This window comes from Sinocyclocheilus rhinocerous, unplaced genomic scaffold (genome assembly GCF_001515625.1).
Source record: "Sinocyclocheilus rhinocerous isolate Xijiao unplaced genomic scaffold, SAMN03320098_v1.1 scaffold735, whole genome shotgun sequence".
NCBI classification, from domain to species: Eukaryota; Metazoa; Chordata; class Actinopteri; order Cypriniformes; family Cyprinidae; genus Sinocyclocheilus; species Sinocyclocheilus rhinocerous.
The window spans coordinates 5,018-29,686 of record NW_015629505.1 but is presented as its reverse complement, the minus strand read 5'-3'; the positions used below and the strand labels follow the sequence as shown (position 1 = coordinate 29,686).

The window sequence follows — 24,669 nt, the reverse complement described above, 5'->3', positions numbered from 1 at the left end:
TTTTATATCAGTAATAGATTAATCAGGTTTGTGTTTAAATTACTTTCATTAGGGGAAAAAACTCTGTTTTAAATAATTCCCAAGTATAGTTATTGATAGAATTGTTAAAGTCATCATATAATTGAGTTCTTCGTGTGAGTGTTGCTTAATTCATCAGCTTCATTTGTGATGTTGTAAACTATGGCGATTAAGTATATATTTGTCTGTATTTATCCACATATTACCTACCTCCAGCACATTTATCCAGTTTTATCGGCTCACGCACGTTTGCTGTATTCTATCTACACGCAAACTGATATTTATTTATGCCAACAAATATACCCAGAGCCAATGGCGAATTGCCCACAAGCGACTCTCCACTGTCGCAAAACGACGCTCGATGTCGTGCACCGCGCCGCCCGTGCGAAGATGGCGGCTGAGTTGCATCCGCGCAGCGGAAAACTGATCGGTTTGTCGAACTCCAACCGAACCGCTCAACGGAATCAGCCGGTACAGGAATTCAATCACGGCCTGGTCCTCAGTCGGGAGCCGCTGAGGGACCGCAATGTCTTCACTGTCCGCATCGACAAGAAGGTAAACAAGCATGCCCCACCAGAGAGAGAGAGAGAGAGAGAGAGAGAAATCGAGAAAAGGGTGGGAGTGTGTGTCAGCTCGTCTGCAGTGGTTCATTACTGTCAGCTTATTCATAGCTCATGCGTGGTGTTTATGTGTGTGGATGTCTCAGGACGTGCGTGTGCTGCGGGTTTTGCAGTGATCTGTCATGATCTGTCAGTGCTGTTGATGTTTGGATGCTGGTCTGCTTGGCTATTCCTGGATTGTCATGGGGTTAACGAGATGAATCTCATCTGATCATAACAGTCTGCATATACACAGCATATTTTTGGGAATTACTACTATATATGTTCCACTGGAAGCCCATGTAAACATGTACACGCACCGTGTGCTGTGCCCTTTGCTACTGATTTTGACTCATTTCAGTGAATCGATTCTTCTGAATTCACTGATTAGTTCAGTGACCCTATCAAGTGACTGTCTTTTCGCGTGTCTTGCGTCAGTCATTCATTCAGTCAGGTGATTCGTTCAAAAACAAGCTGAACAAAACAAGCAGAGCATGGTAAGAGAGAACAACTGGGAAGGTTGTTCCTTGTGACTAGAGAGGGGGACTGCTCATTTGGGACTGTGGGAGAAGGGGACCCCACAAAAATGTTGTCTCCGGTTCCATGAATTGTAGTAGTGGTCCTGAAATGATTCATTATTACATTTTGTGTGTTTACAAATCTAAGATTGCATAAGCGTCAAACACATCTTCCCTACAAATTATAATAAATTAATATTTTTCTTCTTTTTGTCAGTTGACAAAATCAACAGTTGTAGCCTAGATACATCATATTAATTTTTTATGTAATAATAAGAATAATGCCTTTTTCAGTTTGTGCATGAACAAGGTATCTTAATTTTGTTTGCAGCTTGTGTTTTCAAAAAGCACTGGCTTCAAAATTCAAGGTTTTCATAATTAATGTTGTAGAACAAAACTTAAAATTTGTTGCCTGTATGCAGATGCTCATTGTCGTAACATGCTGCTTGTTAGCTTCACATCAACCTTGCAGCCAATAAACAGTTTAAATCGAACTGTAATATTATCTTACAAGTCTCATAATGATGAAAAGTTTATTCTTTAATGTTCTCAGCTCTCAAATTCTAGTCCGTTTCTTTTCGTGTTTAACCTTTCTTACCTAGGCTAGGAAGTCCTATTTTTATCCCTGTTAATGTATTTCAATGGTTGAGCAGCATTTAGTTCATGTTGGTAGTCTGTAGTGTTGTCTATGGATTTTAAATTAGAAGTTTGACCTTACTGTCTGCTCACGTACCATATGGCTTTACAGCAGGACATCTCTCAACTTTTTTGTTCTCCAGTGTATAAGATATGATTTTAATAGTGAATATAATAAAGCCATGGGTGATTTAATGATCATTCAAGGGCAACCAATTATCACTTCATCTGAGGTAAGATATTTAGCTCTTCATTACTTAAAATTAACACTGGGAATGGCTTTGACTACTGGAGTAGGATGATGTTATATATTAAAACCCTGTTTTTTTTTTCAAATTGGGTCAATGTATGATAATTGAATTTATCATGTGACATTGAACAGACAGCAAGCATTTCTGAAAGATTTCTGGGAAATTAAGCACTAGCTAATAATACTAGTAAACAAAGAAACACAATGCATCTCATTCACTAAACGTATTTGTTTACACTCAAATTTGTGCGTGAAAACTTGCGTACGAGCAAATCATGATTCACCAATAGCTTTTGTACTAAATTTATTTTAAATTAACTGAAAAAATGTGGGAACAACCGAAACCACACTTTTGCATGAAGCACATAGACTGCATCAGAAATCACATAGTTGGTAGATACTTCTTTTGAATAAATAATTAGTTTGTGACCATTAATAAAAGTATGTTCTGTATAGCAAGAATTTAATATGGATGTACTACATTCACCATGTTGTCATTGTCATGTGACAGTTGTGTTGCTGTTCACAAATCCTCTCCTTTGGCTTCATGGGATTGTAAAGTGTCCATGGAATGCGCATTTCAGAATCTCACCAGTATAGGTCATCTGGGAACTTTTAGCCTACTGCTAAATACTGTAAATTTGGACATACTACTCTTCACATGCTGTTTTTTGCCTAGTACCCTATATAGTACAGATGTATGCAATTTTGGATGCAGCCATTAGGGCTGTCAAAAAATAATTCGAATTTCGAGTATTCGTCGAATTTAAAATAAAAATCCACATTCGAATGCAAAAACGTTGCATTCTAATTTTAGGTGTGCGTTAAGGAGGCAGCCTTATCAGTGGCACACGAGATGCGATGACGATGTAAGTGTCGTTGCATTATAATGTTTTTGTTAGCCTATCCAGTTGAAGCCACTAGATGCGGCGCTGCTGCATTGTTAATTACAAATATTGCGGGAAAGTTTGTCGGCATGAGCTCATCACCAGAGTCCTTAAGGTCCACCACTGATAGAGGGCAGACGGACTCATCTGGCATCTGAAGAAAAATGTCATACTCACCTGAACGCTGCAGAGGAGCGGCAATCCATGATGAGCGAACCTTAAAGAAACACTCCCACTATTTTTGATAATAGGCTCATTTTCCAACTCCCCTAGAGTTAAACAGTTGAGTTTTACCGTTTTCGAATCCATTCAGCCGATCTCCGGGTCTGGCGGTAGCACTTTTAGCTGTAGCTTAGCATAGATCATTGAATCTGATTAGACCGTTAGCATCTCGCTCAAAAATGACCAAGGAGTTTCGATATTTTTCCTATTTAAAACTTGACTCTTCTGTAGTTACATCGTGTACTAAGACCGATGGAAATGAAAAGTTGCGATTTTCTAGGCCGATGTGGCTAGGAACTGTACTCTCATTCCGGCGTAATAATCAAGGAACTTTGCAGAGTATAGTTCCTAGCCATATCGGCAACTTAATTAATTATAATTGGTTTATAAACATTTTAAACATTATGCACTTTTTTCACAGATAGTCATTTTATCTTATATGCTTTGAATAAATGTGCATTACCCTCTTGTGGCCTCAGGAGAGAAGCCAAAAGCTTTTCTTCACCCTAACTGAAATTATGCATTTTAAATTTGAATATAATTCCAATTTTGATAATATTTAAGTACAAAATTCAAATGTAGTTTTTCAGCCATTTTGACAGCCCTAGCAGCCATGCAATTCAGATGAAATTTTATACATAAACATTTCATCTTAAATCTAGTTCATCATATACAGTGAAAAAGCTTGCGTTATAGTTTGAGCTGTGAGAATGAGAGTTTGTAATCTGGGTCGTCTTAAAATGTTTATTGTGTTTGAACTGGTTTTGAGGATGGCACACTTGGCATTGCTTGAGGATCTGCTCTGTGCATGCTGTCAGGCAAGAGCGTTTTTTAGAGAGGGTCATATGTTGAATAAAGTCCTGTTAAGGAAAGGCAGTAAGGAAAAAAGTTTTATATGGAGATGATTTGGGCGTGTTTTATGTAAGTGACTGACCTTGGGCATATGACATATGATATCATTTATAATACTCCAAATTTATTTAAATTAAAAGCAAGTTTAAGAACAAATTCATGTGCCTACAATTGGGTGTTATATTTTTTTGTGTGAGAAGTTCTCAGAAAAATGTGAAATAATCCACGCAATTACTAGTGAATGTTACCCAATAATCTATTCAAATCATGGTACTGCCATAGTCCTTCCTTGTTGTCATCAGGGAACACTTTATATTTATAATTTGTATTTATATGCTGATTCTGTACATTTTTGTCATGTTTTTGAACTGACATCATCTTGCATCTCCTACACAAAATTTTGGTTTGAAAATGGATTCAGGAGAGAATATGTTTTTGTCAGATTTGGTCATATGAAATGTAGCCTAAGCAATTTTATGATAGTCTGCGTCTAATGTTTAAAAGAAATGACTTTCTGTTTTATGTAGAAATTGAAGCTTGAGAAAGGAAGAGCACAGCAAATCAATATTATTCCTATTGTTCCCTGACATTATTCCAGTTTCCTGTATTTTTTCACTCTTACTGTTTCCTCACTTCTAGACAGACGGGAAAAAGACAATGAACAGATTACTGGTCACTTATGTAACCAGATTAGAGAAATAACTTTATCACATTCAGTGCCGCCCGTCCCTCTTCTCAGCCTGCCTTAACCCAGATACACACATGCAGCCCTGCTTCACTGACAGCCTACACACCATCCACAATGGTGTGCAGCGATGATCCAAAAGCTAGAGACAGTATTTCAGTGAAGGCTGTGATATAGAGATCTGTTTAACTGAAAAATTCGGGGTTTAGCTCAGTTATTGGCACTTGTGGCATGATGTAATTACCAATGAAAATTATTTCGCTTCGGCCATCGAGGAATGGCCATATGAATGGCTTGTAGAGTAATGCACTTGCATTGGAAGTCTGGTGGACAAAGCTATGCCTGAGTAAACAATAAAATATTGTTTTGAAAGTATAGCAAGTAGTTAAAAGACTTTCATGTGTTTACTATGTAATGCTCATATGTGCGAGAGTATGCCAGAAAGGGAGGTACCCATCCACAAATTACTGTTTACATTGGAGCTAACTCCACTTGCAGGAAGTACATTGGTGGATGAATAACAAAGTTTGTCTGACTAGAACAGTCCCACCACTAAAAGCATGATTTAGACCGCTTTTATATCTCCTGTAATACAAATTTGAAGATAATTTAATATAATAATTATGTTACGTCGCCTTTGTTCTATTTCTGTGTTTTCTTTTGTTTTGGGAGGTGTTTGTGTGTCTCTGTCCAGGAAGAAGACCGATTGGTTCCTGCAGTTTAATTGGTACCACGCCCTGCCCAGTCAGCTGACTCCTAGCTGCCTATAAAAGCCTCCTTTCGTCACTTCCTACATCAGCCTTGTGCTCACTTGCTGTGTTTGCTCTGCTTGACTCTGCTAGTTAGTTACAGACGAGTTAGTAAGACTGAGAGACTGCCTGTGAGAGATTGATTGTTGTTTGTTAGTTTGCTTAGCTCACTCATTCGTAATACCGACCACCGCATGTTCTTTGACCTTGATTCTCGATTGCTCCTGTTTGGACCTTTTTGCTCACCTTTGTAAATAATTGTACATAACGTTTTGGGGATTTAGGGAGACCGACGCCATTTTTGTTGGAACCTTTTATTGATTGTTTTTGAATAGGGATGCAGGGAAGTAATTGTATTTTCTTTTCTTTTCTTTTGTGAAAGAGGGTAGTTAGAGGTATAAGAATTAGGTGGTTTTTGTTTATTTTGGCCTTGTCTGCTCCCGAAGCTAAAATTCCCCCAGGTGTACTGTAAACCCATTGTGCTCATTAAAATACTGCTCCTTGTTGTTGTTTTTTTTAAACACTCTTCTGTGTCGTACTCTTTCATGTTGCGTCTTTAGCCTAGACGGGGCATAACAAATTAGTATAATTGATATGTAATATTAATTAATAATTAATGTTAGAAATGAAAATAATTTCTTTAACATAACTATATGTTTCACATATTTGCTCTAAATATCTTCTCTATGGACTTCAATTGTGGATTACTATAAACTTTTTTTTTTTTCTTGTTTTTTTCTCTGTGGTAATAGTTATACTGAACCTGGAAAATTCTTATACATACACACTACCAATCAAACAATTTTGAAAGAAGTTTCTTTAAATGCTTGCATTTATCTGATTAAAAATGCAGTAAAAACAGTAATATTGTAAAATTGTATTACAGTTAAAAAAAAACACTTTCTATTTTAATATTTTTCAAATGTAATTTATTGCTGTGGTGGCAAAGCTGAATTTTCAGCAGCCATTACTCCAGGCTTCAGTGTCACATAATCATTCAGAAATAATTCTAATAATCTATTTTTTAACATTATAGCCTACTTGTCTTTACTGTCACTTTTGATCAATTCAATACTTAATTAAATGTAATAACACTATTGAGAGAAGACAGGGGAACTAAGACCGTAATATGTTGCAGGCCTGACTTGAACTTGTGGAACTCATTTAAGCCCCATGGTGAGTCATGCACCATGGTTCTGAGACTTCTGAGATCATTTATAAAGGGATTGACTAACATTTAACTAACTCACATTTCTATTCCCTTTTATCTAGGTTAACTCGTGGAGCGGTTCTATAGAGATCGGAGTGACTGCGCTGGACCCAGCCGGTCTGGAATTTCCCAGCAGTGCCACAGGGCTGAAGGGTGGCTCGTGGATCGTGTCCGGCTGCTCTGTGCTAAAGGACGGTCGCTCAGTCCTGGAGGAGTACGGTCGCGACCTGGACCAGCTAGGGGAAGGGGACCGTGTGGGGATCCAGCGGAATGGGAAAGGAGAACTGCATCTGTGGGTGAACGGACAGGACTGTGGCACGGCGGCAAGTGGACTTCCTTCTCGTTTGTGGGCCGTGGTGGACCTCTATGGGAAGTGTACCCAAGTGACTGTGGTAAGCTGCGAACACCCACCTGAAGTAGATGGGGAAGAGGATGAAGAGGTGGAGGATGAGATGGTGTCGACACAAGCGATGTCCGTAATGGCAGATGCTTGCCGTAGCCACGAAGACGGGGCTGGAGCAATCGTGCTGTCTGCAGCTGGTGCTTCAACAGCCATAATGAATGGATCAGCAGAGGAAGGTAAAACTAGACCACACTGTATAGTGTGATAGAAAGGATTTCAAGTAGTTGTGTCAAATGCTAACACAACTGTTAACTGATATTTGAAAAGCTTTTGTCCGCAAAAAAAGTAATGTGATGCTTTGAAACGTTCAGACATATGCATTCTGACTCCCCAAAAGCTTAATGATATTTATTAATGAATAATTCATGACTCTTTTTAAATCCACCATACCTTTTTTAATCAGGAAAAATATATTTAATATTTTAATACTTTTTTGAAAATAATTAATATGTGTACACTCACATGTATTCAAGGTGTAAATAAAATTTGCCATTACAATTTACTTGATGGTTACACCACATTACATTTTTAGAGTCATTCTTTTGGAAACGTTTCTTGAAAGTGCTGAGAATAACATGAATACAAACTGTAAATTTCTAAAAAAAATAAATAATAATAATTCTTTTTAAACTTGATTTTTAAAAGATTTTTGCTTTTCTTTATCATGGCACTCTAATATGTTTTTAGCTCAGTTGTAATGAACAAATGTTCTCTGTTTTGTTTTCTTATCAGTGCCTGAGGCGTCAAGGACGCACAGTCAGCCTGACAAATTTCCAAACAACTTTGAGCCTGATAGTGGTATGTCACTTTTAAAACCAGCCTCAGTTATTTATCTTTGTAAATCTGCAATGTCATTGTGGTTTATTATATCTTTTGGTCTTTTTTACACTTTTTTTTCTCCCAGTTTTGACTGAGCACCAGTTATTTGATGTGTTCAACAATGCCATTGTCTCTCTCTATCGTTCGGAGGAAGAGGGTGGAGAGGACTTGGGGGTGGGAGTGGGAGTCTCTGACTCCTCCAGGGGCGGCACAGGAAGTAGTGGTGGAGGAAGAGGAACAGGAAGCGACAGCGGCATTGGCGGCGGAGGGGCAGGTGGAGGCAGTAGCAGCAATAGCAGCCCAGCCGGGAGCTCTGGTGGGGTGGCGGGACTGGGGGTGGCCGCTGGCGGCATGACAACCAATGATGCGCTGCTGTTCCATGAGAAGTGTGGCACGCTGATCAAGCTAAGCAACAACAATAAGACAGCAGAAAGGAGGAGACCACTGGATGAGTTCAATAACGGAGTCGTCATGACAAATCGACCACTCAGACACAACGAAATGTTTGAGGTATATAGTTTATTTTATTTATTTATTTTTTAAATAGGTGTAGCAAGGATACATTAAATTGATCAAAAGTGACAGTAAAGACAAATTTCACAAAATATTTGTTTGAATTAAATAATGTTCTTTTTAACTTTCTATTCCTCGAAGAATCCTGACAAAAAAAAAAATATGCATCACATTTTTTCACAAAATTAATAAACGCCACAACTGTTTTCAACATTGATAATAATAAGAAATGTTTCCTCAGCACCAAATCAGAATATTAAAATAACATTAGATTTGTCGTTACTGGAATGAATGACATTTTAAAATGTATTAATGGAAAACTGCTTTTTAAATTGTAATAATATTTCCCAATGTCATATATTTTTGATCAAATAAATGCAGCCTAGGTGAGCATAAGAGACTTCTTTCAAAAGCGCTAAAAAATCTTACCAATCTTAATTTAGTATAATATCAAGTATTTGAACACAAAAAGTAAAATGTTTTATTTTTCACCCTTGTAAATTGACTGAAGGTTTTCTAATTAAAGTAACTTTGATTCGTAAAATAATGTATCAAATTCCTTAAAGTACAAACATAATACAACTAATTAATAATGATATGATCCTTAAAATAATTATACAACAATTATACAAAACAAATGAAAAAATATAGTAAAAGAACAATTACTCATGTACTATACACCTCTGATTATATTGTGGCACTTGTCTGTTTCAGATTCGCATTGACAAGCTGGTGGATAAATGGTCTGGTTCCATTGAGATTGGAGTGACAACCCACAACCCAAATAATCTTGACTACCCTGCAACAATGACCAATTTACGTTCAGGTACATTTTATTATTCTGTCATGCAATCAAATCAATCCGCAGTTCTCACAGAATCATGACAATATACATAGCAGGCACATGTGTCTAAATCTTAGTATTCATCACATTCTTATTGTCTTTAAGGCACAATCATGATGAGTGGCTGTGGGATTTTAACCAATGGGAAGGGGACTCGTCGGGAATACTGTGAATTCAGCCTGGATGAACTCCAGGTAAATTGGCAGCTGGATCTGTGAATCTTAAGATTATCTCATGCAGTTTAATACTCAAGGTGATTGCTTTTGTTTATTTATACACAACATGCCCATAATGCTTTTTATGTTGTTGTCATTTATAGGAGGGAGATCTCATAGGGCTGATGAGGAAAGCCAGTGGAGCTCTGCACTTCTACATTAATGGCATAGATCAAGGTGGAATTTCAGATCTCGGTGATAATAAATTCACACACAGTTCAGATTATTCTAAAATACTTTTCCGAAATGATGTCATAGGGGTTGCAGCCAATCAGACCCCTGGTGTAGTGTATGGAGTGGTGGATCTCTATGGCATGGCAGTAAAGGTCACCATTGTCCACAATCATAACCATAGTGACCATTTACGTCGCAACAATGCCATCATGAGGGCATTGTCACCTGACGTGGGCCGGCCTCGGCCTGCTCTTTCATTGACCCCTGAGCCTGATGTCCCAGACCGCTTGCTCTTCCATCCAAACTGTGGGCAGAAGGCTGCAATCATCAGTGATGGCCGCACTGCTTTACGGCCTCAGTGAGTTCATTTAATCCAAAAATTAATTAACTGATCTCTACCTACTGCATTAATAGGGCCACTGCATCATTTCAGTGGCAGTTCAGTGAAATGTTATTCTCTGGCACAGTGCGACGGATGACTTCAACCACGGCGTTGTGCTTAGCAACCGTCCGTTGCACTCCAATGAGGTTTTCCAGGTACGCATCGACAAAATGGTGGACAAATGGGCGGGCTCTATAGAGATTGGCGTGACTACTCATAACCCCGCCTATCTTCAGCTACCATCAACCATGACTAATCTGCGCTCAGGTAAGATGCTGACACACAGTTACACCCACAGGTCACAATTGAAAGCACAGCTGACTGATTAAAGTGTCTGTGAGTCAAGGCCACATTACCTATAGCATCAAATGTAAAATGCATGAGTGTTGGCAGATAGCTAATCTAATGCACCGATATCTCCACAGGAACCTGGATGATGACAGGAAATGGTGTCATGCACAACGGAACTACAATTCTTGATGAATACGGGCACAACTTGGACCGCCTAAAAGTGAGTTTGCAGCCCTACTCAAACTTTTTACTTCTATTTTCAATCTTCTTAAGAAAGTGTCATTCCAAATCAGTATTGTGAGTAGAAAAGAAGAATTTTGGAAAAACCTTCAAACTGCTTTTTATACAACAAGTTATACAACATAGTGACCACTAGGGCTGGGCAAAAAATCGAATGCGATTTTCATGCGAATCTTGTCAGCCGCTTCTGGTGACTAGTTGTAAATCTCCAGCACGTGCTTTCAGATGGAGCGGCATTTACTAGACAGAGCCATAGATCACTGACAAGCTACTCAAAATCGCGTTCAAAATCGCAGCCGATTCATTGCCGATTTTGTGTACCTTGTCAGTGAACTACGGCTCTGTGTAGTAAATGCCGCTCCATCTGAAAGCATGTGCTGGAGATTTACTACTAATCACCAGAAGCGGCTTTACTGACGAGATGCGCATGAAAATCGCATTCAAATTTTGCACAGCCCTAGTGACCACTAGTGATGCACTGAAATTTTGGCAACTGAAAACATTTGGCTGAAACAGTTGTGACTGTCAAAGTGTATTTTATGTACACAACATGGATAAGCAACAGCCAGTAAACATGCCAGCAGTGTGGATACACTTCATCGTAATCCAAAAAGGATCCTAGAGTACCAAAATGTACAATTTGTTCATCTGAAATATCGCGAGGTGGCTCATTGCCAAAGAACTTCTCTATGAAAGGTTTATCACCTTTGAACACAACACCCTAAATGAGTTCAGTTACCCAAATTTTATTACAATTTTCAGATTAATGAAAACTTTGGTTTTGGTTTTAATAAAAAATTAATCACTAGTGACCACATCTGTCAAGCCCCAAAAATGATAAAAAAGACAACTGTAGCCATGTTGGTTAAACTAAACCCTTAAATTTCACCCTCTTCCAAATGCCTTTTTAAGATCTTTTTGACACTTGACAGAACTGTCACCAGGGTGAATTGAGACTTTTATGCCTGTTCTGTTAATTATAAGAGTAGATTTTTGCTTATCCTGGTTTTATTACAATTTTCAGATTAATGAAAACTTTGGTTTTGGTTTTAATAAAAAATTAATCACTAGTGACCACATCTGTCAAGCCCCAAAAATGATAAAAAAGACAACTGTAGCCATGTTGGTTAAACTAAACCCAATGGTGTCTTAAATTTCACCCTCTTCCAAATGCCTTTTAAAGATCTTTTTGACACTTGACAGAACTGTCACCAGGGTAAATTGAGACTTTTATGCCTGTTCTGTTAATTATAAGAGTAGATTTTTGGGAACTTATCCTGGTTTAGCTGGTTTTATATTCATGTGCCTCATGCGAAAATCTATAGGCTGGAGATACAGTGGGAGTTGTCCGAAAGGAGGATGGGAGTTTGCATTTCTTTGTGAACGGAGTGCCTCAAGGTCCCGCAGCCTGGAATGTTCCGCCCAGCGTGTATGCAGTGGTGGACCTGTATGGACAGGCTGCCCAGGCCACCATAATGGATGATTTGGGTGAGAGCAATAAGGAGAAGAGTAGTAGAAATGGGTGGATGGATGGTAGACACCCTGAAGTACTCCGGTGTCAACAGACTTTTAAAAATCTCCTTCTCTCGCTCTTTTAGCCGATCTCCCTCCCTTGCCTGATGACAGCTCTGAGGGCCCTACTGCGATGTCTCCTGGTAGCCCATGTTCAGTCTCGGGAGCTACAACTGCCAACGACCTGCGCTTTCATCAGCTACACGGAACAAACGCAGTCATCACCAATGGTGGCCGAACGGCACTTAGGCAGAACTGCCGCAGCGAGTTTAACGATGCCATTGTTATTTCAAACAGGTTACTTTTAGCATGAACTCTTAAGTGCTTAGATTATGCTGGTTGGTCTTGATGGATCAGCCATCGATTAAATGAATATTTTATGCTTTTATGTCTCACTGAACAGGTGCCTTCGGGATGGAGAGCTCTTTGAAATTGTAATTCAGAAAATGGTGGATCGCTGGTCAGGCTCAATAGAAGCAGGTCAGCTTATATAAAACTCTGATTCACTAAAGAAATACCACTGATTCAGTACAGAAATTCCACTGATTTTCTAAAGAAATCCCACTAATTTATTAAATACCTTTGATTCGCAAATGAAATAGCACTGATTAACTAAACACTGTTTACTAATGAAATGGCACTGATTCACTAAAGAAATACCTCTGATTCACTAAAGAAATGGCACTGATTCACCAAAGAAATACCTCTGATTCATTAAAGAAATGCCAATGATTCACTAGAGAAATACCACTAATTTACTAAAGAAATACCCTGATTTACTTAACCCTCTGGGGTCTAAGGGTGTTTTGGGGCCCTGGAGAAGTTTTGGCATGCCCTGACATTTGTGCTTTTTTCAGTTGCTTATAAACATATATACCACAGAGTCACTAAAGAAATATTGATAATTCACTAAAGAAATAGCCCTAATTCATTAAGAAATATCACAGAGTCACTAAAGAAATACAGCTAATTCACTAAGAAATTGCCCCGATTCACTTAAGAAATACAACTGATTCACTACAGAAATACCACTATGTATTTTATTCACTAAAAATAACTGGTTCATAAGAGTCATGTTTTGGAAATTGGAGTACAGCTGTTCATGCTGTAGTGCAGGAAATAGGGCTGTCACTAACGATTATTTTGGTAATGAGTAATCTGTCGATTATTCTGACGATCAATCGAGTAATCGGATAATTAATAATGAATATTTTTGTAGTAATAAGAATAGACCTAAGCGAACAATAGCCTTTAAAATGACTTCAAATAAGAAATACCCTGATTTACTTAACCCTCTGGGGTCTAAGGGTGTTTTGGGGCCCTGGAGAAGTTTTGGCATGCCCTGACATTTGTGCTTTTTTCAGTTGCTTATAAACATATATACCACAGAGTCACTAAAGAAATATTGATAATTCACTAAAGAAATAGCCCTAATTCATTAAGAAATACCACAGAGTCACTAAAGAAATACAGCTAATTCACTAAGAAATTGCCCCGATTCACTTAAGAAATACCTCTGATTCACTAAGGAAATGGCACTGATTCACCAAAGAAATACCTCTGATTCACTAAAGAAATACCTCTGACTCATTAAAGAAATACCAATTCACTAAAGAAATTGCCCCGATTCACTTAAGAAATACAACTGATTCACTACAGAAATACCACTATGTATTTTATTCACTAGAAATAACTGGTTCATAAGAGTCATGTTTTGGAAATTGGAGTACAGCTGTTCATGCTGTAGTGCAGGAAATAGGGCTGTCACTAACGATTATTTTGGTAATGAGTAATCTGTCGATTATTCTGACGATCAATCGAGTAATCGGATAATTAATAATGAATATTTTTGTAGTAATAAGAATAGACCAATAGGTCTTTAAAGGCGAACAATAGCCTTTAAAATGACTTCAAATACATATAATAGCAATTAAGTAAGGGACAATCAATGGCTTGCCGTGCATTAAAGGATTTTAAATGCACAATGTGGAGGCAAAGAACCACCTGACCCCAACAAAAAAAAACATTTAAAATCCTTCAATGCATGGCAAGCCGTTGATTATCCCGCTTATTCCATGGTCATTTGCCAAGTTATGGACAAGTTAAAAAGTAGTATTGCTCTATGCAGCGCAATATTTGACCGTATGGGTAAAAAAGACGGTTATTTTTGTCAGTTAACGTTACGGCTCCTTAGCTCTAGCATTCTGCCCGCTTCAAATCAGACACAGATGAAATAGTGCAGTTAGATCACATTTATTTGAATGAATTATAACATTTATTTGAATTAATTATCAATCGTTTGTTCGAAAGAGAGAAAGATGACAGTTGTGTGTGTGTGTGTGAATTACCTGCGTCTGTGCTTCTCTCTCTACAAACAATGAAGTTCTGAGTTTAGTTACTTAAACAGAGCTTTTACCTCCTCGTTGCTGAGGAATATAACGCAGTTATCCAGTATCTAAGCCATTTTATTAATAAAAGTCGCGGGGCTCCTGTGTTTGTGTAGGTATATAAATGATTTACCTTACAAATCTGATGAAATGGCGCACGTTGCATTCCCAGATGAATATTATAATAAACCCAAACTCGCAGCAATATGCAGAGATGGAGTTTGAGACGCTCCACGCATGTAAATGATAACAGTTCGTGTGGAGCAGCATTTACTGTGAACTGAGCCGCTCTGAGATGCACGTATGTAACCTACATGTAAAAAATTAAAGCGCATTTATTAAACTGGCATTGCATATATTTATTTAATTGAATCATAACGTTTGCGAATTCACAATAGCATTATGCTTTATTATGATTTTTAAATGAGTTGAATATGTCACGCAGCCTTGGAAGACGGTCTTATAATGATTTTCATGGATTCTCGTCTGTGAAATGTGCCACTTCCGGTATTTTGCCGATTACTCGACTCGGGCAAAATGCAATCAAGGGGTTTTTAAAATCGAGTAGTCGAATTGAATCGAGGAATCGCGACAGCCCTAGCAGGAAATATAGTTGTTTCGTTTGGTGTTCTAAATCGGTAGAAAAATACTGGTTCTAGAAATATTAAAAGGAATCTAATATTATTATTTCCAAAAATCACTTAGTTCTGTTTATATTATTTATTTTTTCAATGGATCCTGAATAAGAACCTGTTTTTGGTTTGTGTTTTTCACAGGAGTAACCGTAATCAGACCAGAAGAACTGGAGTTCCCTAATACGATGACTGACATTGACTATGACACATGGATGTTGAGGTGAGCTGTTGGTTAATGGATTAAAAATCCTTTTTTTGCCAGACCTGATACCTTACATCTCTCTTTGCTCTTTCTCTTCTGTAGCGGCACAGCGATCATGCAGGATGGGAATACCATGAGGAATAACTACGGCTGTGACTTGGACTCTCTGACGACAGGCTCCAGGATTGGGATGATGCGTGCAGCTAATGGAGACCTGCATTACTTCATCAACGGGCTTGACCAGGGTGTAGCTTGTACCGGGCTGCCACCAGGTAATTGTCAACTTTATGCAACACTGATATATCAGAACTTAGTAATGTCTAACATCTCCCTCCTTTCTTTTCCTCTGTCCTTTTTTTTTTTTAGAAATATACGCTGTGGTTGATCTCTATGGTCAGTGTGTGCAAGTGTCCATTACAAGCTCATCGGGGCCATTAGATAACAGTCTGTGTACCAGTAACATCACAGAGAAGAGCTTCCCCATACACTCTCCAGGTATTATATTTTTAACATTATTTTTGCATTTGAAGCAGTATTCATTTATTAGGATTGAATATTTGAACATTCATGTCACCAACACCAGTTGTAAACAGGATCATATGTTTTGGTCTACTTTTATGTCTTTGTCACCCTCTAGTGGCAGGGGTTGCTCATCGCCTGCACAGCAAACATGGTAAGAATGTGGTGTTATTAGGAGACGGTTGTCAAGCGCTGAGGGTTGATGGATATGCCCATGGAATCGTGTTTAGCGCGAAGGAGCTCAAGACAGATGAGGTGTTTGAGGTGAGATGTAGGATGTGCTTTAATTTACAACTGGGGAAAAAAAATGAAATAAAAAATGTGTTAGCACTTTACAATAAGGCCCAATTAGATTATTAATATATTAACTAACATTAACTAATGATGGGCAATACGTTTGTTACAGTAGTTATTAATTTTGTTAACATTAGTTAATAAAAATACAGCAGTTCCTCTTTAAATAATATTAACAGATACAACTTTTTATTTGAATAATGCATTAGTTAATGTTGAAATTAAAATGAACTAAGATTAAGAAATACTTCAGAAGTATATTTCCATTGTCGGTTCATGTTAACTAATGTAGTTAACTAATGTTAAAGGAATAGTTCACCTAAAAATGAAAATTGTCATCAGTTACTCACTCATGTCATTCCAAACCTGTATGAGTTTCTTTCCTCTGTTGAACACAAAAGAAGATATTTTGAAGAATGCTGGTAACCAAACAACCATTGACTTCCATAGTATTTTTTTATACTATGGAAGTCAATGGCTACTGTTTCCAGCATTCTTCAAAATATCTTCTTTTGTGTTCAGCAGAGGAAAGAAACTCATACAGGTTTGGAAAAACTTAAAGGGGTCATATGATGCGATTTCAAGTTTTCCTTTCTCTTTGGAGTGTTACAAGCTGATTGTGCATAGATAAGATCCCTGAAGTTGCAAAGACTAAAGTCTCAAAACCAAAGAGATATTCTTTATCAAAGTTAAGACTCTGCCACGCCCCCCTAAAACGGCTCGTTCTAACACGCCCCCACATATCTACCCCACTATGTGGAAATATTTGCATAATGCAGCCCAAATGTGCACGCAAAGAAAGAAAGCATGGTTTCAGTAACCGCAGTTAGTGTGTTTCTAGGCGAAAGCAAAAGCACTTTACTTGGCCTTCCGAAAGTAGATGCATTAAGATTACTTACAACAGAACAGCAATGCATTTTATGGACGACCGTTTCATGAACCTAGGAGAGGAGGTAATCCTGACTTTGCTATGACAATCTGGCGCTTCTGAATCAGCTACTGTTTTGTTATTAGTTTAAGTATTTGCTATTGACTGTTCAAATGCGGAGTTTTGCGCATCATGTGTGTGTGCGTGCACGCGCGCGTGTGTGAGAGAGAGACAGGGTCACATCACAGTGGAGTCAGCTGTCTTAACCGTGGCTTGTGTACTGCAAACACATACCAGCTTCATCACTGTGTCTGTCACGCGACTCTGTTCCCCTTTCGGGCTCTGTCTTTACATTTATTTTGAAAGATGAAGCTCGCGATTATGGTAAGGGGCGTTACATTTCCGACGAGTGCTTGTGGTGTTCGGCCAATCACAATGCACTGGGTCAGCTGGCCAATCAGAGCAGACTGCGCTTGTCGGAAGGAGGGACTTTGTAGAAACTAAGCGTTTGAGAGAGGCAGGGCATACAGGACCTGCAATAATGTACAGTATTTGAAAAAGAATGTGTTTTTTGAACATTAAAGCATGTCAACATATTCTGTTACACCAAATACACAAAATAATGATCTTTAAAAAAGCATCATATGACCCCTTTAAGGGTAAGTAAATGATGACAGAATTTTAATTTGTGGGCGAACTATACCTTTAACAAATGTTACCAGAAATGTTACTGTCTTATTCATAAATGGTCTTGTTGTTCTTCTCTTTAGGTGAAAATTAACAAGGTAGATGACAAATGGTCCGGTTCCCTTCATGTGGGTTTGACCACTCTGCAGCCCCCTGACCTACCATCCTGCCCTCTCAGCGGCCTCTCTCCTTCACTTACCCAGCTCAGGTCAAAGGTCACCTGGGTACTCGCTGGCTCTGAGGTCAGACGCAATGGAGTGCTGCAGAGACAGAACTATGGCTGTTCTCTGGATCGGCTCACGGTAAGAGATTACAGGCACATTCATACCAATGACAAGAACTGTAAGTGTAAAGTTTTAACATTTGTTCTAATCCTATGAGAAAAGGGAAGTCCACACCACAGCTATAAGGATGAAAGAGAAAGGATATCACTGGAATCCCTTTCAGAATGATTTTTTCCAACAAATGAACAATAAATCAGAATCCACCTGATTTTAAAGAGCTTGAGTATTCAAAAATACAGTAAAAACAGTAATATTATAAAATAATATTACAATATAAAATAAACGTTTTCTATTTTAATACATTTTAAAATGTGATGGCAAAGCTGAATTTTCATCACTTTTCACTTGATCCTTAAATCGTTCTAATATGCTGTTTTTTTGGACCATTGAATTATGCTTTATTTTTTTTTTAGTGTCTAGTTGTTGAGTAAAAAATAGTCCCAACATTTAAAAACACGTCTCAAGAATTTACACAACATTTCTAATAAACCAACACAAGTGGTGGATTTGTTAAATTGTATGAGTCTGCTTATAAACAATTTCTTCTAAAGACCACAATATACTTCAAGCAAAATCGAAGAACAAACTAATATAATGTAATTTCGGAAAAAAGAGAGCCCATAACGAAATTAATTTGGAGTTCAAAACCGCTTAACAAAGTGAACTACCATTGGTCCGTGGTTGGTGTGCTCCGGGGCTCTGCCTTCTTTGACGTGGAAACCTTCTCTGGTTTTTTTCCTCTGTTCAGTCCGTCAAAGTCAGATGAGCGGCTTGGTGGTGGGTTGGTGTCAGGCAGTATACCGCTGCTTGCGTATATCAAACTTCCTTTTACCCCTAAGCGAAGAACGAAACAGTACTTCGTCGTGAGTATATCAGGGCCTTAACACCTCCATTCTAATATAGGTGGGAAATCGTGTTGGGGTGAAGAGATGCAGTGACGATACCATGCACATTCTCATTGATGGAGAAGACATGGGACCAGCAGCCACTGCAGTGGCAAAGGTACAAGTATGCCGCTATATCTGTTAATATGTCTAATTTTTCTATTGTCCAGTTTGCTCATCCATGTTTGTACTGCATGTTTCAGAACGTATATGCTGTTTTGGACCTGTATGGAAAGGTGACGGCCGTGTCCATCGTCAGCTCCACACTAGTTGAGGACTCCGAAAGTGTGAAAGCTCCCTCGCTCTCGCCTGACAGCTGCAGCGAGGGAGAGGAGGACAGCACTCCTGGCAGAGAGGTGTGCCATCTTAGAGGATCATATTTTGAAGCTTGTATATTAATGTCAAGCTTTATTGGTAATTTTTTTCAACTCTCAGTGTGAGAATGAGCCTGCCCTGGTGCCCACGGTCATGATGTTTTTGGAGAATCATGGAAAAAATATCCAGCTGTCCAATCAGAACCTGACTGCCGCCCGGGTGTCCAGCTACAACCAGGGTCTTTTAGTCACAGCTCAAGCTTTGCCCCGCCAGCAGCTCTTCCAGGTGTGTGTTTTTGTGTGTAAGTGTGTTTGGAAATGAAAGACTGTTAGTGTCTGTGTGACGCTAATTGTTGTTCTTCCTCAGTTTCAGATAGACCGTCTGAATCCATCATGGACGTCCTCCCTGTCACTGGGTGTGATTGGTCATTCGCCAGACCGCCTCAACTTCCCTTCCACAGCTTGCTGCCTTAAACGCTCAGTCTGGCTACTGCAACGAGACTCTGTTTTCCACAACTCGTTGAAGGTGATGTCACTTCATTTGCTTGGTTCTTTCATCCTCCTTTCCCTGATCTTCACATCCTTGTTTTCTTTTCTTTTCTCATTTCACTTCATTGCTTTCATGTTTGTTTTTCAACTTCTTTCCTTTCCCTCTTTCCTTCTAAGTTTTTACAGTATTCATTTCAGTTCCTAACTTTATTCTCTCTCTCTCATTTCCTCAGATTTGTGAGAACTATGGTCCTAACCTGGACACCTGTCCAGAAGGGACAGTTTTGGGGCTTTTGGTGGACAGCAGTGGTTGTCTCCATCTGTTTGTTAACGGCATGGATCAGGGCGTAGCAGCCCAGGACATCCCAAGCCCCTGTTATCCCCTCATTGACCTTTACGGCCAGTGTGAACAGGTCAGTACTTGTGACTGTAATACCCTAAATCAGGCCTCAACAAAAAGTTTTTTTTAAATTTTTTTTTTACTTCCACTGCTAACATTTTCACAGACCGCACCACAAAAAAAGAGAGTAATCATGAGAGAGTAAATGTGAGAAAATATTTATTTTCATTAAACGTTGTTGTTGTTATTATATTTAATATTTTTACTTATCCTGCCAACATTTTTACAGGCCTTTTTGCAGTTGTGATAAAATATTTCTATTTTTCATTAAACAATTGATTATTATTAAATATTGTATAAATAATTATTTTTACTTGCCCTGCCAACATTTTCTCAGACCCTACCACAAAAATTAGTAATCTGAATATTTTTACCAGCATCTTTTTTATAAGTGTCAGAGAATATTTATATTTTTTCATTAAACATTTTGTTACTGTTATTATTTACATAATATTCAGTATCTTTGTTTGCCCTGCCCATCACAGAAAATTTGTAATTTAAGTACTTTTTTATTTTTTTTTACTTTACTTTACATCTTTAAAGCCCTATGTTAATATATTGATGAAAAAAAAAATTTTTTTTTAAATTCATAATAGCTTCTCTATATGAACGCTTTGATTGGATGCACAGGAAATGATTGCCTCTTGTTGGTGTTGTATTCTCAGGTCACTATAGTGACAAATCACGTGCCGGTGGTTGGTGGGGAGAGAGGAGACGTGCGTTGTCAAGGGGACATGGAGAAGGCTGATATGGTAGATGGTACGTGAGATTTTGACCCCATGTCTTACAGTGGTTGTAGTGTGACTCTGCTTTAAACACATTTGTTCTGTCTGTCTGTTTGTGACAGGTATAAAGGAGAGTGTCTGCTGGACGCCTCCTCCAGAGGTCAACCCCAATAAAACGTGCGAATACCAGGCGCTATGCTCCAGATTCAAAGAACTGCTCACACTGCCCGGTACAGCTGCATTATACCTCACACCCACAAATAATCCTTTGTGGCCACAGATTTAATGTGGACCTATTAGTAGCAGTTTTTGCAGCACTTTTCTTATTATGAACATTTGCTTTCTCCGTCTCCCACTCTGTCCTTTTTCAGATGGTTATTTTAATGAGGATGCTAAATACAACCTGTGTTACTGTGAGTCCTGTCACAAACTAAGGGGTGATGAGGCCTATTACAAGCGAGGGGAGCCTCCCAGAGACTACGCTCTGCCATTCGGCTGGTGCCGCTTTGCACTCCAGTCAGTTATTTTCAATTCAACTCAGTAATCAAGCTCTGAAAACGTGCAATTTTTTTAGTTGTAGCAGTATTAATTACTTAAAAAAGAGCTCTTGTCTGTATTTTAACAGGATCAAGACCCACTGTGAAGTCTCTAATGCCTTCAAGAAGTGGCATATTGCGTACCATGGCACTAGTGTCGGCTCCCTTAGACGCATCCTGGACCATAATCAACTCTTGTCAGGTTGGTAAACGCTAAGCAAATTTTTTTATCATTTGAAAATAATTTTTCATTTAGATATTCGGAAATAAAATATAATATGGTAACATACACTACAGTTCAAGATTTTTATATATTTTTTAAGTTAATTAATTCAGCGAAGTTGCGTTAAATTGATTGAAAGTGACAGTAAATACATTTACATTATTTGAAACAGAACTGTTTTGGAATCAAATGCAAAAAAAATATAAAGCAGCACAACTGATTTCTACTGTGATAATAAGAAATGTTTCTTGAGCACCAAATCAGTAAATTAGAATGATTTCTGAAGGATCATGTGACTTTTTAAGATCTATTAACATAGAAAACAGTTAATTTAACCCCTTAACTGTCACTCACATTTTTGAACATAGACGTGAAAGTGCACGATCCAAACTTACATTTTTATAATTCATGAACGAAAACATTTTGTAACATGATATTGATGTACCATTTTCATGGTAATGCAATGTTTGATTTTAAAATGGGTTTCAAAGGATGAATTTTGAGATTTAAAGTTTTCAATTGATATATAATTTCTGATGATTTCTAAAGTGTGAGAAAAAGGCAACAAACAAAGAAGACTTTTTTTGACAAAGGTCAGAACTCCTGTATATGTAGATTTTTGAGGTGCACTCTTGTCAAAAATTAATCTATTACTTTTCCTACATAATTTTTAACAAAAAACAGTGGTAAAATATCTATTTAGGAGTCTTAGACCTTTCCAACGATATATAGTTTGTCATGATTAGATTAGGATTTAATTGTAATATAGTGAAGTAAACTTAGGCGTCCCACAGAGGGGACAGGTGACAGTTAAAGGGTTAAATTGTAGTAATATTTAACAATATTGCTGTTTGTACTGTATTTTTGATCAATTAATGCAGCCTGGTTGAGCATAAGAGACTTTCAAAAACATAAAACGAATCTTACCCACCCCAGACTTTTGTACGGTAGTGCAATATATATAATACAACTATAATAACTAAATGTATAGTTAATGTATAGTAAATAAAGAGTTATTTATTAAATATTAAAATAAATGTGATTTATTTATTAATGTTGTAATATTTTTTGTATTGTATTGAAAACTATATAGAATTTTTTTTTTAATTATGTCTCATCAGTATATTAAATACCATTATTTGCTATGTTTTTGGTATTCAATCTGTTTAAACAGTAGGTTTTGTTCCGGTTTTTTTCTTTTCTTTTTGTTTACTCAAGATGAATGGCAAAAAAAGTCAAACAGCAAATCATCTGATAATGAAATGCATGAACGTGTGAGTTAGCTAGAGCGAGATCAGAATAGATCTGCACAGCTGAGCTTCTCTGTTTTCCCATGAGCAGAATCGTCCTCCATTTTCTCCTTGTCCCCGGTGAAGACAGAGGGTCACGGCAGCTACGGGGAGCCCGAGGAGAATAGCGCCCCAGAGCGAGAGATTCCCCGTGTGCAGCTTTCTCCAACCATGCGCTACTCGGGCCTGGAGGTCTTTGCCCCCAAAGTGCAGTAAGTCAACAGCGGTGCTTCTAGAGAAAAAGACCAGAGAGAATATAACACGATTGTCTAGAAATGGAATTTGAAAATGATGACAGTTACACTTTTCTGCACAGATTCCGAGACCCACGTTCCCTCCGCTGTCACCAGGCCCAGGTGGGCTTCCAGGTGTGCGTGCGGCCAGGCTCCTACAAAGTGGGGCCGACATCGCTGGGAATCAGCGAGCCCCTTGACCCTCGATTCAGCAATGCAGAAATCGATTGGATCACCAAGGAAAAAGGAGGCACGCTTCTGTACGGCCTGCTCATACGGGTGGAGTAAAAAGAGACTCGAGGCATTATCTTCCTCACTATCAACCAAATCTGAGCGCAGCCCCCCACGTTGAGGATTAAGCATTGTTTTGCTGCCCAATCTCATTCATCTTTGCATGTTTCAGACATACTTTTTGTGTTTGAAGGAGGGTGATGATAATCCCCAGAGACAAAGACACTGCCTGCACTTTATGTTTCGGACACTGGTGGGCGATTTTTAGTCTTTCTCATTAAATTCCGTCACTCAGCAGGCTCTCCATTATTTTTTCTGTCTCTTCATACATCTAAATCTATCTATCACCCCCTCCCCCCCTCGGTTTTTTGCTTTGAGAGCCTGTTGTTCTCACAGAAATAAAACTGGACTGAAGCAACACAGAACCACCTATTCATAGCACAGCCCTGGATTTATACTTGTGTTTTTCTTAAGACTTGCAACGGACAAATCAACCTGGAAATAACCAAGACGACAATGTCAACAAGATAAAAGATGCAGCGAAATCACCTAATCAGGAAGAAACTCAGTGTTACTGTTATTTCATCGCTTACTTTGTTTACAGATTCTGCTCTGTTTTTGGTTCTTACAGCTGTGTATTTATTCACTAATTACAGCAAATACAGTGTATAGTCAAATGCAAAGTGGATTAAAATAGCTACATAAAGACGAGAAGGCGAGATTTTTTTCTGGTGAATACACATATAACCGTAACCATCTATGGAGTGGAACTCACATTTCTTCCGTTTAACCCATCATACCACTAAAATCACTTCATGTGACCTAAATTGTGACAAAAGTACATAGTTTAACTGGATGGATGCATACAAACATAATTTCGCCCCTCCCCCCCAAGCACTCTAAAAAGACCTGGAGAAGAGAGTTTATGAGGCTATGCGTGTATTCGCGTGTCCGTTTTGGCCAAATGCGCGTCCATTATTTAAGGTCAGTCACCTGTGGAAGTTCTTGTCTTCTGTTTGAAATGCTTCACTGCTTTAGATGTTGTTTGCACATGGGTTATGTTCGAGTTTGTCTTCTGTTCTGAAGTAATGTGTGCTGTTGAGCCCATTTGTTTACTCACAAACTTTAGTGTAAGAACCAGGATGTAAGTGTTTCTGAAATGAATGGTGGCAGGTACAAAAACTGAATGGAAAGGTCTGTTTATGTTCTGCGTTCAACATCCTATTCAAGTGTTTATTCAGCTATCGGGTAGATGTGCCTGGACTCATGAGGAATTGTGGGAAGTTGTCTAGTCGAATCCCTGACCCCAGAATTGGTGTTTACACTGGGAATGTGATTTGTTTTTAATAGATTGTTTACTCCATGCTAGATATATTGCCATTGTTTTTGTATTCTCTTATGACTAAGATTGCACAAATGTAAGCTCTTGCTGGAAAAATAACAACAGCAA

The 24,669-nt window shown here is 38.4% G+C and overlaps 1 protein-coding gene across 1 annotated transcript; it reads left to right on the top strand.

Annotated features, from left to right (window-relative positions):
• The first annotated feature begins 324 nt into the window (after window positions 1-324).
• LOC107738962 (neuralized-like protein 4) lies at window positions 325-24,669 on the top strand. Its single transcript, XM_016550892.1, has 29 exons — window positions 325-573; window positions 6,689-7,205; window positions 7,762-7,827; window positions 7,934-8,358; window positions 9,076-9,187; window positions 9,311-9,399; window positions 9,525-9,597; window positions 9,679-9,952; window positions 10,062-10,243; window positions 10,402-10,487; window positions 11,833-11,995; window positions 12,106-12,316; window positions 12,423-12,499; window positions 15,183-15,261; window positions 15,346-15,515; window positions 15,610-15,738; window positions 15,881-16,026; window positions 17,695-17,913; window positions 18,799-18,897; window positions 18,983-19,135; window positions 19,215-19,379; window positions 19,461-19,619; window positions 19,816-19,995; window positions 20,648-20,741; window positions 20,830-20,937; window positions 21,079-21,223; window positions 21,333-21,445; window positions 22,808-22,967; window positions 23,072-24,669. Exons 1-29 carry the CDS (start codon window positions 331-333, stop codon window positions 23,274-23,276), a joined length of 4,842 nt encoding a protein of 1,613 aa, XP_016406378.1. The 5' UTR covers window positions 325-330; the 3' UTR covers window positions 23,277-24,669.

What these genes read in the sequence shown, in the direction of transcription:
- LOC107738962 (XM_016550892.1), top strand. Translation starts at nt 331, where the DNA reads ATGGCGAATTGCCCACAAGCGACTCTCCACTGTCGCAAAACGACGCTC. An exon ending in TCAGCCTGGATGAACTCCAG is followed by an intron (nt 9,400 to 9,524) that starts GTAAATTGGCAG and finishes TGTCATTTATAG; the next exon opens with GAGGGAGATCTCATAGGGCT. An exon ending in GTCAGGCTCAATAGAAGCAG is followed by an intron (nt 12,500 to 15,182) that starts GTCAGCTTATAT and finishes TGTTTTTCACAG; the next exon opens with GAGTAACCGTAATCAGACCA.